The sequence below is a fragment of the Natator depressus genome, chromosome 19 (genome assembly GCF_965152275.1).
Source record: "Natator depressus isolate rNatDep1 chromosome 19, rNatDep2.hap1, whole genome shotgun sequence".
Lineage (NCBI taxonomy): Eukaryota > Metazoa > Chordata > Testudines > Cheloniidae > Natator > Natator depressus.
This window is the reverse complement of record NC_134252.1, coordinates 19,391,432-19,409,972: the sequence shown is the minus strand read 5'-3', so window position 1 is coordinate 19,409,972 and position 18,541 is coordinate 19,391,432. Positions and strand designations below refer to the sequence as shown.

Below are 18,541 nucleotides of genomic sequence, written 5' to 3'. Positions count from 1 at the left end.
GTTATATTCATAACTTCAGACACAAAAATGATACGTGCATACAAATAGCATAATCATATTCAGCAAATTGTAACCTTTCCATAGACACCTTACTTGACATACTTTGTACAAGATTTGTTGCAATTATATAACAGCGGTAGCAACCATGATCCATGTGGTCATAATTTAATCAGATAATGTCACACCCCAACAGAAAATTGATATAGAAAGGGGTTCCCCAGACACTGCTGAATACATCATTGGAACTTCCCATTCTTGGTTATGTATTACTACAGATTCTAATTCAATATTAGAAGTATGAGTGTATAACAGAAATGGTTCATCAAAATCATGTTTGATTAAAACAGGCTTCTTCTTTGTAAGTTTGATTTTGGAAGTAACAATATTGAATTTCTTTACAAACCCAAGATAAAACTTGGTTAAACCAATAGTGGATTGGATCTGTTCTTGCAGCATGATTCCTGTATGTGTCAAGTGATCCTGCCAAGAGCAAATGAAAATAACTAATTTATCCATAGAAGCTTCGACAAGTGTTTAGAATCCAATTAACGTTGTCAGTGTAGATATTAGTGTTCTCTATAGTGTAGAAAGAAAAGGAGTACTTGTGGCACCTTAGAGACTAACCAATTTATTTATTTTTTTTTATTACTCTAAGGTGCCACAAGTACTCCTTTTCTTTTTGCGAATACAGACTAACACGGCTGTTACTCTGAAATCTATAGTGTAGGTATCTTTGCATTTAGCCATGAAAGCAATGTGGTGGTTTGTCTCAGTTTCCCTTTTCACAATGCATATTAGGTGGGTAATGTCTTTTCTGCTGTGAAAAGTTCCAAGACTGGTTACAGGCATTAACTTTGAAATATCAGTATCACAAGATCTTTTAACATAGAGTGTGTTCTTGTGGATCACTCTTAACATGTTCAAGGTTTGTTTTTTTTAAAGATCATGCACATTGTACATTTTTACAGTTTTTGGTATCGGCAACAAATTAGTCATGAGTTAAAATTAGCATGAATATTAACATCAAATCTATCAAGTGTACATTTATTTACAAACATTTTTGTCATGGCACGCCTTTGGCTTAATACCATTGGGGTTTTGGCATTTTAGGATTAACCCATGGTTTCCATTAGCAGGATAAAGTTTTTCCTTTCTTCCCTGTCCTGGAGGGTCAAATTCTGAGTTTTCTTGCTTAACAAAATCCATTGGCTGGTTAGGTGCGTCCTCCCTGCTAACAGCTATGGGCCAATCTTTCTCCCCCCTTGTCATCCAGACAATTTACATCAACACAGACATTAGCTTGTTTACTAGTTTTCAGATTTTTAACCATTACCAATTCCAAGGCTGGATTCTGTCTTAAAGAGATGCCATCCATTTTCACTAGCATGTTAGACTTAAAGTTCTTTTGTTCTTTCATTACCGACCTCTGCTTCCACATGGAATTAGATGTTGAGACTACAAGACATATCCAAAGTGTCTGCAGATGAGTTTGCCTGCCATCCCCTGTATTCTTGAGAGATTAACTGCACAGCTGTCCTGCTCTGCAGATTCAGCTACCCAGTCTTCCCCCTCAACCTGAGACAGACTGTTTACTCAAAGAATCAGTATGGAGACATTCATGTTCCCACAACATTGTCTCCCCAACAAGCTGGTCAAGCACAGCCACTTGGTTATCATAGGGCTGTTCAAATTCCCTGACAATTTTTTTTCATTCCATCTGACACCTTCTCTAAAATATTCACACTGGGTCTTTCTAAAGCAAAGTCGGTGGATCCATTTTCAACAGAAAAATTCTGGCTATTAAGAACTGAATCAAATCTCTCAACAAATAAACTGTTGCCTACTACAGGCAGAAATCCACCCTGATCTACCTCAATTCACTTCCACATCCCTCAGTTACAGCAACCTGCTTGCAAAAACTACTATGTGGGTTCTTCTCCTTAAGAGCTTCTTTAAGCAACAGTCCATCTTTCCTAGAAATTCTGCTCTTCTCCTCTTCAGCTAGGACTTGCTCCAAAGGAACATTTTCCTGAGCAATAAGACTCTTTCTGGGTTTCACTTAAATCCGGAATCAATTCTGATACAACTGATAAAGTTTAACCATCATAGGTTGACAAGCTTCTTCTGTCTGCTTCAGAGACAAATAGCTAGAGAGAGACACTTTTGCAGCAGACGCACTGCTGTTCTTAACAGACAAACAATTGGAGATATCCTTTCCTTTGTCCCAGCACCCATGGCTGATTTCAGACATATACTTGGAAAGTGGGACAGGTTCCTTAACAGGCAAGTTGCCACTCCCAACTGAAAAACTGCAATTCTCCACAGATAATGGCTCATCCTACTGAGCTACCTTAAGCAAATTACTTTTACCTTGTTCAGGCTTACTTTCACAAGCTTTACTTGCCAACAATCCATCACCCATCAAGAATCTACCCTTTTCTCCCTCAAGTAGGGCTTTAACCTGACCATCAACTTTAATCTGCTCTAGAGAAACATTTCCTGATCAATGAGTTATCTCTGTGCTTCATCTAATTCCAGATTCACTCAGACATTCAGAAACTTCATTCACATATAAACTGCTTTTCTGCACAAACAAAGAGCTATCTTCCTCAGACAAACATTTGGAGAAATTCTCCATGGGCAGATCATTGCCCCTAATATAGACAGGGTCAGGATCTTTCCTTTCTTGTGACTGGTTCATGATATTAACTTGACTGAACAAAGCTTTGGGGATGATATTACTCAAAAGATCTGTAGGCAGTAACTTCCATACACCAGCTATAAGTTCATGTTTAGTACCATTTCATTCAAGGTGGATTCTGGCTAAAGGCACATTTACAGTAAACTCATAGAGGATTATAATCACATTTTGACAAGCTCTGCCTTAACTAAAGTGATGTTAGAAGCTGTAATTTTCCCTAAACAGCTTTTACCATTGATTTTTACACACACTAGGAATTTTCCATTACCACTCCATTACGTAGCATTGGCACAATTTTTATGGGGTCACCTTCTTCTGAGCTCCCAGTAACAGCATTTACAGCGGTTCCTGTCGACTTTGGATCTAACAAAGGAATATTGGCAAATTCCCCTGATGCTGAACTCTCACCCTAAGACGGCCTTTCCGACACCCTTTGGCTTGTACCAATTTATAACGATGCCGTTTGGACTGCCTGGAGCCACGGCCACCTTCCAGCTGCTCATGGACCGACTTACAATCCCATGTGTAGTACGCTGCTGCCTACATTGATGACATTGTCATGTACAGTATCTGTTGGGAAGACCATCTCCAACACCTATCCAGTGTGCTCCAAGCTATTAAGGACACCGGACTCACGGCAAACCCCTCAAAGTGCAACCTTGGACAGAGCAAGGTGACGTACTGGGGATAGACCATGGGGAGGGGACAACTGCAGCTCCCTGGTCGACAAGGTACAGACCCTGTGAGATTGGCTCATCCTTACAATGAAGAAGCAGGTGCGGCAATTCTTTGCCCATATCAGATATTGTTGTTTTGTCCCAGACTTGCGACCTTGGCAGCCCCACAACGGACTTAACTGGAAACTCTCAACCCCAGAGCATTCAGTGGTCCGCTGAGTGTGAGACAGCCATTTGGACGTTGAAAGAACTGGGTGTATCAAGACCTGTCCTCTTGTCAGATTTCCGGAAATCCTTCATTTTAGAGATCGATGCTTCAGAAGTGGGCCTTGGGGCTGTATTGTCGCAGAAGTTGCCAGGGAAGAACACCTTGGGCTGTACCTAAGTCGCAAGTCCACTGTTCAACTATTGAGAAGGAGGCCTTGGCCGTTAAATGGGCCATAGACACTCTGTAATATTATCTGTTAGGAAATACATTCCGATTGGTCACTGCCCATGTGCCCCAATGCTGGTTAAATAGCATGAAGGACACCAGCCTGTGGATCATGTGGTGGTATCTTGCCCTGCAGCCATATGACTCAGGTACTACATCGCCTCGAATGTGCATGCCAATGCTGATTTTTAATTTTTTTTTCCCCCCCAGGATAGGTGGGGTAGGGGGAGAGGAAGAGCCCCCAGTTTCTTAAAGGGGAGAGTATGTTACAGCGTGAACTCACTATGCACTGGACGGGGAAGGGTTAACTCTTCACTGTGGGCTGAGGAAGACATGCCTCCACATACTGGGCATACTCCAGGTGCAACACTAGTATAAAAGGGAGCAGCCGAGCTCACTCTGGGCTGACCTTTGGGGAGGAAGGATGCCCCTTGCTGGCTCCAGCCCCAGAGCAGCTGAAACCCCTGACCATGGAAGCCGGAGCTGCAGAGACTCAGACTGATGCCCAAGTGCCACCGGACGCCAGAGAGGGATCAGAGTCACTGGGAACCATGTGTGCCAAGAAGCCCAGAGACCCTGACGATGCCTCAACTACAGCTCCAAAAGTTATGGTAGGAAGTGTCCCGGGGGAACTAGCTATAGTCCAGTGAGAAGTTGGTGAGTTTCGATTGGAGTCCTGTCGACTAAGTGGTGGAACCCTCTGTTGCTGTTAGGGGCCAGGGCTGGATCCAGACAGCATGGATTCTAGAACAGTAGAGACCCAAGAGGCATGATGTTTCTGAGCAAGTGTCAACCTGAAAAGCCAAATCTCTACATTTTAAACTGCCTTTCTCCGCTGGTAAGAGCGTAGCCCATTCTAACTTCTTTTAACTTTGTGTTAATGTTTTTATGAATGACACTATTTTAGCACCTTGGAAATTATCTTAGCTTTAAGGGAATCTGCCAGAAGGACTTCCAATTTTGTGAATGTAAAAGGCTTGTAAAAGGTGTAAATAGCCCCTAAATGCTTCCTTTGTAGCCATAATCTTCATTTTTCCAAGTCTAGCTTTGACAAATATCGTTCTTGTTCATCTAGCAGCAATTTTGACTTTTCAGGAGTCCAAAGAAGATATGGTAAGATCTCTATTGGACTTTGTCAAGCATGAGTGAATCTGACACACCTGAAAGCTCCCTGTGTTGTGGTATTCATGGTCTTGACAAAGCTCCTTTTGAGTCACTCAGTGTCTGTGAGCATTAGTTTCTTATGTGGAAGGTAATTTCCTTGCTGACTGACTACAGCTCACAGAGTGAGCTACTTATAGTGACTGATCATCTTATACCAAGTTTTATAGGGATGAAGTGATGCTGCAGTTGTATCCTAAATTCCTTCCTATCTTTTTCTGAGCTTTACAAGAGAGATGCAAGAGTTATCTGAGCTCAAAGGTGTGTGAGTTCTGTCTTTAGTGAGCTAATCATCCTGCCAGGACTGCCAGCATTCCTTCACATGCATGCATATCCATGCCAGTGAGGTCCTGTTCTCAACTTGATGTTCAAAGAGCCCTTTAAAATCCGCTCTTGTGTTGTGTTCATTGACACAGTTTTCTGCCAGGCATTTCTCTAAGTGAAGCTTCCTAGTCTCCTGTCTTTTAAAAAAAAGTTTAAATTCTTGAATGTCATTTCATACAGTTTTCTCTTGTTCATCTTAATTTGTGCCTTTTGTTTTTTCTTGAGGAGGTCTGTTTTCACTAAGTGGTTTTTATCTAAAAAAAACCTTATGGTTTTTCTTCAGAAAATCTTCATTTGATCTAGCCATTGCTTCATGCTCCAAGGAAACTTTTTGGGTTAGGTTCTAAAGGGATCTGAGATCTGGTAGTTGGAACGTGTGTGATGGAACTTGCATTCAGTTACTTCTGTCTGAGGATCAAAAGCCCTGAGTGTGTTTTTACCCTGTGTAGTGCTAAAACATCAGCCCTAATAGAGGGATTCCTGTTTGGAGTCCTTTTTCAAAGAAGAGTTAACAGGTAATATCCCATGTTCTCTAATGGGCATTCTGGGAGCCTTCCAGGAGGTTTTCTCAAGGATTTACAATTCTATAGGAGCAGGTATGAGACCTTTTAGTCCTTTTGCTGTGGTCCTGTTCTAAACTCTCTCATAAGCTGGCAAATTTTTATCGCAAAACTGTCATCTTGTAGTATCTAAGACGAAGAGGATCACCACTTTAAACTGAATTTTTATGGGTGGTTTCTTAACATCATTTCCAATGCCTGGTTTAGTAGTAAAACCCATTGTCTTGTTGGGCATTGATTACCCTGTGATTGTGCTGTTTGCAGGTGGAGTACAGGGAGATGGATGAGAGTCTTGCAAACCTCTCTGAAGATGAATATTACTCTGAGGAGGAGAGAAATGCTAAAGCTGAGAAAGAGAAAAAGCTACCACCACCACCACCACCGGCCCCTCCAGAAGAAGAGAATGAGAGCGAGCCAGAAGAGCCATCTGGTGAGTGGTGAACCAGCTCTCCTAAAAGGTAGCACTTGCACTGTTTCAGTTGCAGAAACTTGTGGTCATTCAGATATAGCATTATGACCACTGCGTTCAGTTTAGATCTAGTATGAAGGAAAAAGATGTCTGTCCTGTGAAACTTTCTTTGCTGGTCTGTTTGTGAAAAGAAGCTAGACAAATTCATCAGAGCAGATTGATACAAGACTAGAAGATGGCAATGTGCATGATGAGACTGCAAACTGAGACGAATCTTTAGCACTAGATTTTCTGTCTTTGAATGCTTGTCTAGATAAACAAATGCTTGTCTAGATAAACAGCTGCTGTCTCCTAGGCTGGCACATCTGCTCATATGCAAATATTCATTCTGTTTGTCTTCTATGGGAAAAGATGCCAGGAATTATTGGGTGAATTCTGTGGTGTGTGCTATGCAGGAGAGCAGACTAGTTCAGCGATCCTCAAACTGTTGTTCGAGACCCCAAAGTGGGTTGCGACCCAGTTTTAATGGGGTCGCCAGGGCTGGTGTTAGACTTGCTGGGGCCCAGGCCTGAACCCTACTGCCCAGGGCTTAAGCTGAAGCCTGAGCCCCACAGACTGAGACTGAAGGCTTCAGATCTGGGTGGCGGGGCTCAGGTTACAGGCCCCCCCTACCTGAGTCTGAAACCTTTGGGCTTCGGCTCTGGTCTCTTTCTCTCTCTCCCCCAAGGCAGTGAGGCTCAGGCTTTGGCTTTGGACTTCCTGCCGGGGCAGTGAGGCTTGGGCCCGGGCCCTCCCGCCCAGGGTGGCAGGAGTCAGGCAGGCTCAGGCTTCGGTCCCCCCTCCTGGAGTCATGTAATTTTTGTTGTCAGAAGGGAGTCACTGTGCAATGAAGTTTCAGAACACCTGGACTAGATGATGATAATGGTCCCTTCATGCTTTAAACTGCAAATCTGTAGGCTTGTATTTTTATATTTCTGGACAAATAATGTTTGCATAAACTTTACTGCTTTCTTCCCTGCCTTTTGGTAAAGGTGAAAAGTCCCCTTTAGAAAAGGGAACGGGAGTGTAAGTTCGCTTAGACTTCATATTTATGAAATTGTGTGGCTGTTTTCTATGCCCTGTGTCAATCCTAGCTTCTCAGAAGAAAGCATCTATAAGGCATTTACTGGTAGTTAAGAGTACGAGTGCTGCTCAGTACATGCTCTGTGCCTCCAGGTTTACCCAAAAAAATATTTACCCATGTATTGCTATATCTCCCTTTATGAATTAAAGCATTTTTTCCTAAATTCCGCCTTCAGGAGAGAGTCTTTAAATGTGTAGTGGCTTTTGGTTTTACATTTCAGTCATTGCCTGTGTAACACTTGTAGCCTTGTCAGTTATCTGTTGATATAGAGAATTCTTGATCTTCCTCCCATGCTGCTCCTAATCTGCTTCTCACAGAGGATCTCGACTGAGCTTGCAAACCATTGAGGTTGCGGATGGACCTTTTCAACTTGACATTAGTTTGATGAGGAGTATCACCTAAAGCTTCAGTAAATGTTAAACTTTTAATTGTGTGTGGCCTGGGTGATGCTAAGTAGAACCTGAACCCTGAAATCTCAGTCTGCTCAGGCAATAAGAATGTGCCCCAGTCCTGGAACGTAATACGTCGGGGGAAAAGAATTTTTGTAGGAGTGAAAAAGTTTAGTTCAGTGATTTAGTTGGGGTTGGTCCTGCTGTGAGCAGGGGGTTGGACTAGATGACCTCCTGGGGTCTCTTCCAACCCTAATCTTCTGATTCTAAGTTAAAATGATAAAGATCTTTATGTATACAGTGATGCTGTAGCTGTGTTGATCCCAGGTTATTAGAGACACATTGGGTGAGAGTAGTACCTTTTATTGGACCAATTTCTGTTAGTGAGAGAGACGAGCTATTGAGCACACACAGAGCTCTTCTCTAATAAAGATATTCCCTCACCCATCTTGTCTTTTACTTCATTATCGCCAATCTCTGCCAAAAGTGTCATTTTAATATGTGCAATTAAGCAAGTCTGCTTAGTAAATGCTTGTTAGAATACATTGCATGGGTGTAACCATCATTTCAGTACAAAATTAATACATTTCACATTTGCTTTTAAGATGCCACTAATTCACTATGTATGTCTAAGCATGACCTTTGGGTACAGTTCTGTGCACACCCAAAACAGCACTCCCAGTGTAGTATATCACAGGAGCAAGAAAAATGTTGAGAATTGGCAGTTTGACATACACCTATGTACAGATAAATGTCTACACTGCATGTTTCTTTTGGCTTCAGGTAGAGTACATACCTGTATAGTCCTCCCCCCGCGCCGCCCAGCACAGGTATGCTAGTAGTGTAGCCAGTGAGGCGTGGCTTAGGCGAATAAAGAAAGACTAAAGGGTGTGGGTAAGAGTGCAAGTAGGTACCCTGCCCTACTTGCTTTCTATTTACCCAAGCCATGCCTCTGTCCACGCTGTTATTTTTAGCTGCTGCTGTAGCCTTTCCCTGATGCCTCCCCGTTGCCAGAGCCTTTCACTGACCCATGTAGCTTCAGATGGAAGCAGCCAGCTTTTCACTGCAGCACATAGCTACACATGTACATGTAGCTATGTGCCGCAGTGAAAAGCTGGCTGCTTCCATCTGAAGCTAAGTGTTGTCGTCAGTAGTGTATAGTATAGCTGAAGTGTTAGATGAACAGTAACTCCTTAATGTTGTAGTTATGTTCCTGAAAAATGCTACTTTAAGTGAAACAATGTTAAGCAAATCCAATTTCCCCATAAGAATTAATGTAAATGGGGGGAGGGGGAGAAGTTAGGTTCCAGGGAAAAAATTTTCACCAAACAGAAGACTTTTATTTATTTATATAACACACACACAATAAATTTTAAATAAACAATTTAATACTGTACACAGCAATGATGATTGTGAAGCTTGGTTGAGGTGGTAAAAGTCGGAGGGTGGAATATTTCCCTCGGAATGCCTTGCGGCTAAATGGTGAATTTGTACTTGGCTGAGCCCTTAAGCGTTAATACATTGTTGTTAATGTAGCCTCCCACTCTACAAGGCAGCACAAATGGAGGGAGGGGAGACAGCATGGCAGAGAGAGACAGACACAGTGTGTGTGAGAGACACTCGCATTGCTGACTTGCATTTTTAAGTAGATCAGCAAGTTGAGACAACAGCTGCTGCCAGCAAACTCCCTCCATCCTGAGCCCTGTTGTGTCCCCCCTGCTCTGTGGAGATGGGGGTACAGGAGCAGGGGGAGTGGGACACCCTGACATTAACACCCCTTCCCCACACTCCCCCGCATGGCGAGCAGGAGTCTTCCGGGAGCAGCTCCAAGGCAGAGGGCAGGAGGGACAGCTGAACTGCCCGGCAATTGATAGCCTGCTTGGGCGGCTTCCACACAGGAAACTTAAGGGAGCAGGGAGCTGATGGGGGGGGGGGGGGGGGCTGCTGGTCCACCCTGGCTCCAAGCCCCCACTAGCAGCTCCAAAGTCTTGCTCTTTTTGTAAGTAGTGGACAAAGCAGGTGGTTGTCAAACAGTGCTGTAAGAGAGCATTGTGCAACTTTAAATGAGCATGTTCTCTAATTGATCAGCAACAAAACAATGTTAATCCGGAGGACTTTAAGTGAGGAGTTACTTTATCTTGAATGTGCTATATTCCAGGCTGTTTTGTCCTATCTTTGTTGTATTAGCTGCCCTTGGAACATGCAAAAAACATTGACACATGCTGAGCTTGTGAAAAAAAGACTGTAACTAGAAGAGCTTCTTCCCATAGCCAATCTCTAGCCTTTTTCGCTCTTATATTCATAAAATATGCCTAATTATGCATTTTGGTGAGCATGTTAGTCTGTCTTTTTAGTTGCTAGGGTACAGCAAACATAAAAAATGAAAACATTTGCTGCTCTGCTGTGATTGTGGTCTTGCTGAAAACTCTTCATTGAAACAATACTAGCAGCAAACTCAGGAACTCTGTTCCACGTTCCATTGATAGCTTTTTCCAATGTAGATTTACTCATTGTGGTAACGTGTGTCTCCTCCCATTCACCTCAGCATGAAATTTAAAGCTTAATTAGGAATATTGTTAGGAATAAAAGCTTATAAGGAAATTAAATGCGGAAAGTACAGTAATGGTAGATTAGCATTGCACAGCTAAAATTAAAAAATCAGAAAATGCAGAATCTAGTTTCTGCATCACTGTTAACTTGGCTGCATTGCATGACCTTTGTTTTATTATAGTTAGTATTATAAACAAATTTTAATGGATATATGTAAGCAAGAAAAGAGGACTAGGAAGTAAAATAGGTATGAAGTGGACAAGTTGATCTTACTGTAAGAACATTTTGCATTTCTTAACAAATTGTAAATTTTGCAACCTTAACATTTATTAGCTTTTCATTTAACAACGAAAACCATTTTGCAACCTAGCTATTTGTTTACTATCTCTTGGAACAGCAAAGTAAAGACAATTAACAGCGTCCTCCACCCTGTGTTAACAAGTTTAGAAGGTAGCAAAGCTCTGGGCCTTGTTTAGGATGTGATGGGTGTGCTGTTTGGGGACAATTTTCAGATGTTCTGACATAGCTGGACCAGTAGAGCATTCTGGAATTGCAAGCTTTAATGAAAAAGGCCCTCAGTATTATAAAACAGCTGTCAGAGGGATATTTAATAATTAAAGTAACTTTAAAAATATTGTATTAGAAGCTTAATTCCCCTTTTCTACAAGGTAGGGGAACCAGCACAGTTGAAAAGAGTAGAGGGAGGTTTTACAGGTTTTTCTGTTACCAATCTAATTATATCTGTTAAATTATATCTGAGTTCTTGGATACCACTATACTCCTTTAAATTAAGCAACCTTCTTCTTTCTCTCTCTTTCACCTTCCTCTCTGTCTTCATCAACTTGGAGTTGTTTTTTTTTTTGCCCCATTTCCTGTGGCTTCTCTCCCCACTCCTACCCCATTTGTCTAGTCCTCTGTCAGCCTTTTTAGTTTGTGATCAGTAATGTTTATAGCTGCTACTTGCCAAGGGAGAACAAGATTGAATTTGCTCCATAGTAATGTACTGTTGCTTCCCCACAATGGCAGCTCTGTGCTCTTTGTCTCATCTGATTTGTCTCCTTTCTTTCTTACTTTTAAACTGAGCATGAAATTTTAGGCCTCCTATGCTACTTTCCCACTGCCTTTATTTGAATACTGTTGGTGACTGGTACCTTTTGCTACCCTTTGCTATTGTTTCTCTTGTATGAATGAGAGCAAAGTAAAATGGATTCTTCTACCTACCTCTTTCTCCTTGGCTGCTTTTGAGAACACTCCTCTTTACCCCCCCCTCCCCACTCACCTCTAGAGGCAGAGGCTGCTGAATTTTCTCCTCTGCACATAGTTTGTTCAGCTGGAACCATGTGATATTGACAAAGATTGGGTCAGTTTCAGTTTGTTGCTGCTCTGGAAAAGGCAGCAGGAGCATGACCTTCCCCCTGTGGAAGATTAGACATTTCTCTGATATACAGTACATCTACCTCCTTGTTCTCAAAAATATATTTTAAAACCTGTGCTGTGTTCCGGTAACTCTAAACCTCATTTGTGCTCAGAAAATGACTTGCTGCTAACAGTACAAGTCAGTAGTGGGTGTCTCTGAACTGGTATTGAAAACATTTGACTGTTGTAAGTGTAAATACAACGCATCACATATTCTGTAATAGTACTGAGAACATCTTTGTGCTATCTACTCTTGTTGTCAGCACTAGTTCAGAGAGACTAGTGAAAGCAAGAGGTCTGTTTCCTAGTGTACATACGGCATGACTGTGTGACTTGATATGCAAATAAACTTTGTGGTTTAGAGGCATTCTCTTACTATATGGTGGTGGAGCTCTGAGCACAATAGCCCCTCCCTTCCCCCCCTTCACCCCGTTCTGATTGGGACCTCTGAGTGCTCATTCATTATTCATTCAAATAACTTTTAGCTCAAGCGCTCTAAAAAATTAGTAGTGGGTATAAAAATTGTCAGCAGATTTTTCCCCAACAATAGTCATTTGGTTAACTAGTAAGCAAGGAAATCTTAGTCCTCTACTTCAGATGAGTGAAAATGTATGTGCAGCACCTGCTGTGGGCCATTACAGGTGGACCAGCATCTCCCATAGAAAATGTGTAGTTAACTAACGCTCCTCCTAGGAGACTGACTCTTGATCACATTGGAACTGGAGTGCCCTAAAGCTCTCAGTGTGGGTAGCAACTTCTGTGGGGCTCTTTATAGAGTTGTATTGTTCAGATTTCCCTTCTTGTCTGTTTCCTATTGTCTATTTTCATTTTATGTGTAGACTTAGGGTGCAGTGGAGTTCAGAAAGCATGCAAATATCTGATTAACCCCTGATAAAAATGGTATGGTGAGATTTGGAGCGGGAGGTAAATTTTTAAATTTGTATGTTGCGTCAGGATGTCAGAGACTCTCCCTAAGAGCTTCAGACGGTATCCCAACTGCTACAAAAGGATCCCCCAACCCAAACAAGTAATCTTAACCAGTGTTCTCTGTACCTCAGGGGGGCCACAACTGTGTGATATACTTGAGGATGTCGCTTTGAGCCATCATGATCTGAGAGAGGCTACTGTCCCATTAACCACTGTGAGCCCTAGAAGTCTCTTCCATTGAGCATAGGAGATTTGTTCTTTAGGAACTCTGCTGGGTGTTGGGACATTACATTGAAGCATTCTGGTTTGAAGGAGCCTCGAAATAAGTTTAGACTACCAAATGGTGCTTAGATATCTTCAGATCATTCCACTACTTCCTGCTCATTGGAGCTGAGAAGATGTATAGACGGAACCATCCCATCATAGAAGCGCATGTTCTGTGAGCAAAACTGAGGTAGTTCCTCCCATAGAGGTTAGTGATGCATGAGAAGGGGGCTTATAAAGGCTTGCTCCCATAGGGATCACAGCCACACTTATCCCTGTTCCTAAAATTACTCAGTTTCCAGTTAGTATTTTTATTCAGGCAGGACTGCTATCCAGGACTTTTAGGTAAGCTGAGGTAATTTTGAGGCCTCTTCAGATCTTTCTGCTTGGTGCTTTGCATTTCCTTAGGTGTCTAGCTCTGGCTGTAGTAAAAGTTCAAAGTACTTAATACCTTACAGCATACCTGGGTGTGTAGATGTCCACATCAGTGCTCTGTGGGTCAACAGTATTGACACACACTGCTTCTAGGGTTGTTTTAGTGTTCTGATGGATTGTAGGTGAACCAAGGCCATTGAAGCAGATATTGTTGGGCTGAACCTTGGATGGTTTGTGCTTCAAGGAAAGGTTTATGGACGAGAAGGAAGAGGCTCTCTTGAAAATAATAGATGCTTTTCAGAATGATTCACTCTATCCCATTTCAGTTGGAGAGTGCAGGTATATCTAGGGCAAGATTATCAAATTCTTGCAGCTTTAGACCCCTAGGCTTTCAGTGTACCCATCCAACCAATCTTCAAATTGGTAGTAAGAAGTGTAATCTTATTATTCCATTCCCAGCTATTAATAAGGCTGATCATAAGTATTTAGCCACCAGGAATGCTACATACTGTGTGCTTCTACCTTTCCCACAAGAGTAATTTAAAGAGTTCCAATAATAATGATAAAACTTTAGAACACTACGAAGTTTGGTGCCCTGGACCTGTATTCCAGAAGATGGAATTCTCAGAAAATGTGTTTAGTTAGTTGGTGAAGTTTAATACATAAATCGCCAACTGCCAGGCCTTTATGTCCAAATATGATTTTAACTTATGGAGTAAGGTCCCTGAGTTCTCCTCTTTCCTTCCACAGGGCAAGCAGGAGGACTTCAAGACGACAATTCTGGAGGGTATGGAGACGGCCAAGCATCAGGTGAGGGTGGCGTTTGATGCTTGCCACTTAATAGCAAGAGCCGCCAGATGAGGGATTGATGCTTGCAAGTGCGCATGGGTGTGGGTGTTCAGACCTTAGCAAGAGGTATAGGAGACATTTACTCCTCTTTGAGAAAGGGAGGAATCTCTTCTAATTGCAATTGAAGGCTATAGTGACTAAGTAAATGGAAAGTAAAACTACACTGAAATCCCTCAGGCCGATCTCTCATCCCTCCACTCCTCTCCATGTTCAGAGGAGACCAAACATGGGAAAGGGTACTTCCTGCTTAGCCAGCTTTTACCCATTAGAATGGTACTGAGCTTCAGGCTTCAGTGTGCTAGGCCCTTTTCTAATACACTTGAAGCCCATATGTTTTTGAAAGGATTGAGTTCATGAGCAATTTTCCAGCATTTGGCACAGAAGACTTACCTATGGGGTAGGTTAGTCCACGTTTTAATAGACTGGCTCATGAATTAGAGCCAACATTTGATCCTAAGTATCAATATAAGGGGTATGCATTTAGCTTGTAATCCCCACCAATTGCTTTCTTTATTTTTAAGTACTTTCAGAATGCTACCAAAATATTCATCTTCCTCAAACCATGCCACTATATATGCCTGTGCCACCTGAGGAGTGAGGCATGGGGTTTTAATCAAAGGAGTTATAAGATCCATTCTAGACTGTGAAGAAGTAAACCTCTTCGAAGCAAATACAAAATTCAAGATATCTCTGGGGTTCACTCTCACCATTCTAAATGAAGGAGCCTGGTTATGTTTTGGACCTTGGTATCAGCACAGGTATAGAGATCCCTTTTTAAATATTTCAGACTTACAGCGGGGACACAGTGCTTTTTTTGCCCTGGACTTTTTAACACTGCGTGTTTGCAAATTATACATGTTACATCAGTATCAAACTGTTTCTGGAGCATGGTTTACCCACTTGGATGGATGAATGAATGAATGAATGATTACTAATTCCTGGAAATTGTCAAGAGAGTAGAATGTGTTGCTTTGAGTACTGAAAGAGTTTTTCATCTGAAAATGTCCCAGTAAGGTGTGTGGTGTGGTTTTTTTTGTTTTTTTGTTTTTTTGATGGAGCAATGGCCAACAAAATCCTTTTGGGATGTGTCCTGTGAGGAAGGAGAGTACCAAAATGCATGTTGGGTTAAATATTAATTAATGGTTGGTACTGCAGTCAGGAAGTAGTAAATCTGTGTGTGTTTTTAAAAGAGAGAGGAGTAGAGGAGAATCTGTGGTGGTGAACCACCTTAATCATAAAGAGAAGCACAGAAAAACTGTCAGATAAATGTGTGAATCCTCCAGGATGAGACTCTACCATTCCTTGTTGAGATTTTTCATAAAGCATGGCTCATGTAAGAGTAGAGGGGGAATAGTTTAACCTACCTGAAGGTGATCTAAATTTAGCCTGCTCAATTGCAAGAAATCCACTAGAAGGGTGTTCGGTTTTAAGTGAGCTCTTCTGGCTGGTGGGCCATATTAAAATATTTTGCTGGTGTCTGTGGATTATATTTTACACCTATTCCATTCTGATCTCCAGGTCTGTTTCCTCATTATCCGTCTTCGTTCACAAACAAGATAAAAGTAAAGATTTCTGCTCAGCCTTTAATTGTGAAAGCTAATTCAAAGGCAGCTTGTTTCTGTGACCTTTTAATTTAAAGCCTGTAGTCTCTTGAGCTGTGAACACAGCCTTAGGGGAAAAAAACCCTGCTTGGTCCATCCCTTTAAATCCTTTTGTAGGAGCTGAAGGTTTTCTTTTTAAGGTTCTTTATAGCTGCAGGAGCTTTGTCTCTTAAAACTGGTGAAACACAAACTCTGCTGACCGTGCCATATTCAGTGGAAAGGGGATTTGGTTTATGTATCTAGATTCTTTCCAAAGGTTTTATTGGGAGTTTTGCATTAGTTGTTTGGACAACATGCTTGGTGGTGTGTTCTTTCAGAAAGTCTCTGGTTTGTCCCTTTGTTTCCAGTAAAAACTCTTAAAACAGTCTAGACAGCAAGTTTGACATTTGTTCAGTTTGTCTCTAAGAGCCATGTTTTAAGACTTTTTTTTTTTTCCCCTCACTGTTACTTGGTGTTATGGGCACTTAATCTCTGGTAGTTCTGCTAAAGGTAGTGCAGGGGGTGATGGATAGCTTCAGGTTGGTTCACTTGACAGTATATATAGGGTACTTTTACTATACACACATACTTGCACAGTGAATCTCAGATTTATAGACGGATGGAAAGTAACTATAGAGTAGCCATCCTCAGGGCTAGTGAACACTTATTACCTTACCCAAAGAATTGATCTTTTACCCTCTACAATAGGAGACTTTTTTCAATAGCCTAATAGATACTGCTGTCAGGAAACCTTACTTGATATTCAACCTAGTTTTTCCAGTTTTTATTTTCAGTTTATATTACTAAATAATCTCCTGGGTCCACGTGCCACAGTTATATGCCTGTGTGGTGTTTAGATCCTGCCAATGATTAGTCGGTTGTCTTCACTCTTGGTTGTCATGCAGTCAAGCTATTCATAGTTAGCTCTATTAATCTTTCCTCATAAATCACTCTCTTCAGCCCCTTAATAGTTTTCTTTAAGTTCCTTCAAATTGGTCTTCGTCTTTATGGTATAAAAATGCTCAGAACAGTTTCACCAGACCTTCATAAAGAGGATAATTTCCCTCCCACCTCCTTCCCATTCTGTAACATGGTGCCTCTGCCCATCCAACCTAAAATCATACAGATATTTTTGTTTCCATAACACACTGCACAGTCATATCTAATTTGATGCCTACCACCATCTCTTGAACAATTCCAGCATCAATATTGACTATCTCAGTCTCATTTCATTGTCTGTGTTTTGGCATTTTTTTCCTTGGATATATTAGCTTGTGTATTTCCAGTTTAGCTGCTTTTCTGCTTATATTTCTAACCTTCCTAGGTCACCTGGTATTTTGAAATTGACCTCACTGATATTTGCCTCTCGATGTATTTTTTGTCCTGCTTTTTTTTGCCTGTAAGATGTACCTTTAAAGTGAAGTCCAGATGTGCCCTTTCCTTTATATGCAGAGATGTCTGTTTTTGTGCACTTTTTTTGTGACTTGTGTGTAGTTAGTTTCTGTGTTCCGCTGTAATTAAAGGAATATGGTCTAGCTAATACTATTGTTCTTGCAGTTTTCTGCAAGCTGTGATTTCCATTTGTTCCAAGAATGTTAAATGTTCAGGTGCCCTAATTGGAAGCTATCTTTGCATATAGAGAAATGACTCCTAGTTTATGTCCAGCAGGAGACTTTAAGCATTGCATTACCTAGGAAAAGATAAAATTCCTTCCCTTTCCTTTCACTCAAGAAAATATAGCAGTCTCTTGCATGGATTTGCACTCCATTGCTGTACACGTTATGGGTATGTTCGTCAGGCTAAAGGGATGGACTGTGGGGTTCTCTAGATTTATGAAAAGAAGTCAGTGTTTGAGTCACGGTTAATCTAGACAAACCCTTGAAAGCTGGAGAGCAGATGTGAGGAACCTATACATTGTCCTCTTTGTGGTTTACAGCCCACTTGGCTTAGGAGGGGTCTCCTGAAGGTTTATAGAGCTTAGAGAGAGAGAGAGAGTGAGAGATCTAAACCAGTTATTTCTTACTGAAAAACAGTTTAGTTTTCTTTTCATGTCTTTTTATCTCCTCACTTTTACTTGTTTTCTAAATCCTGTGTTCTTTTGTAGTAGTGCTAGTGCTAATGCCCAATTTTGATCTGTACCTCAAAGCACTGGCCGAGATATTTCTGGCTTGCAGAAATAGACAAAAGGAGCCGGTGGAAGTGTAAGGCGAAACGAGTTGGCGCATTCTTATATATGGATATTCAAGGTGTCTTGACCAGGAGGGGGGAGCTTTTTAGTAAAATCACTAACATATCAGTTGCTTTTGGAATACTTGTAAGACATACCCCTTTTTTTTTTTTCTTTTTTTTTTTTTAGGTGTGGAGGGTGCAGCTTTCCAGAGTAGACTTCCACATGATCGTATGACCTCTCAAGAAGCTGCTTGTTTTCCAGACATCATCAGTGGCCCTCAGCAGACTCAGAAAGTATTTCTGTACATCAGGAATCGCACAGTAAGTTCTTAAATATTAGGAACCTTGATAGGAACAGTTCCATATCTTTTTAATAATTTGCAAAGAACATCGGGATGGCTCTGTCTGGTGATTGTTTCTTGTGGTGATTGATGGTTTCTATGATGAGCTGTTCTATTTCAGAAACCTGTCACACACACAGTCAATACGGGTAGTTCTTATCCAGTTCTGGATTGAGGCATTCTTTTGAGGGGCAGTATAGGCAAATCTGTACTGGTGTTGAACCTGTTGCTTGGATGCCGTGCACATTCTTAAGGTTACAAATAGAAGTCTCATATAAGATTCTCTTTTTCGA

The 18,541-nt window shown here is 41.5% G+C and overlaps 1 protein-coding gene across 4 annotated transcripts in view; it reads left to right on the top strand.

The window, feature by feature from the left end:
- KDM1A (lysine demethylase 1A) overlaps positions 1 to 18,541 on the top strand; it is a 167,639-nt gene that overhangs the window by 6,573 nt on the left and 142,525 nt on the right. For 3 of the 4 annotated variants that reach the window (XM_074934528.1, XM_074934531.1, XM_074934532.1), the window contains exons 2-4: positions 6,121 to 6,286; positions 14,060 to 14,119; positions 18,095 to 18,228. In XM_074934528.1, coding sequence (XP_074790629.1) covers positions 6,121 to 6,286; positions 14,060 to 14,119; positions 18,095 to 18,228 — 360 coding nt within the window. The remainder of the gene's footprint in view (positions 1 to 6,120; positions 6,287 to 14,059; positions 14,120 to 18,094; positions 18,229 to 18,541) is intronic. The other variant, XM_074934529.1, reaches the window with a different exon arrangement.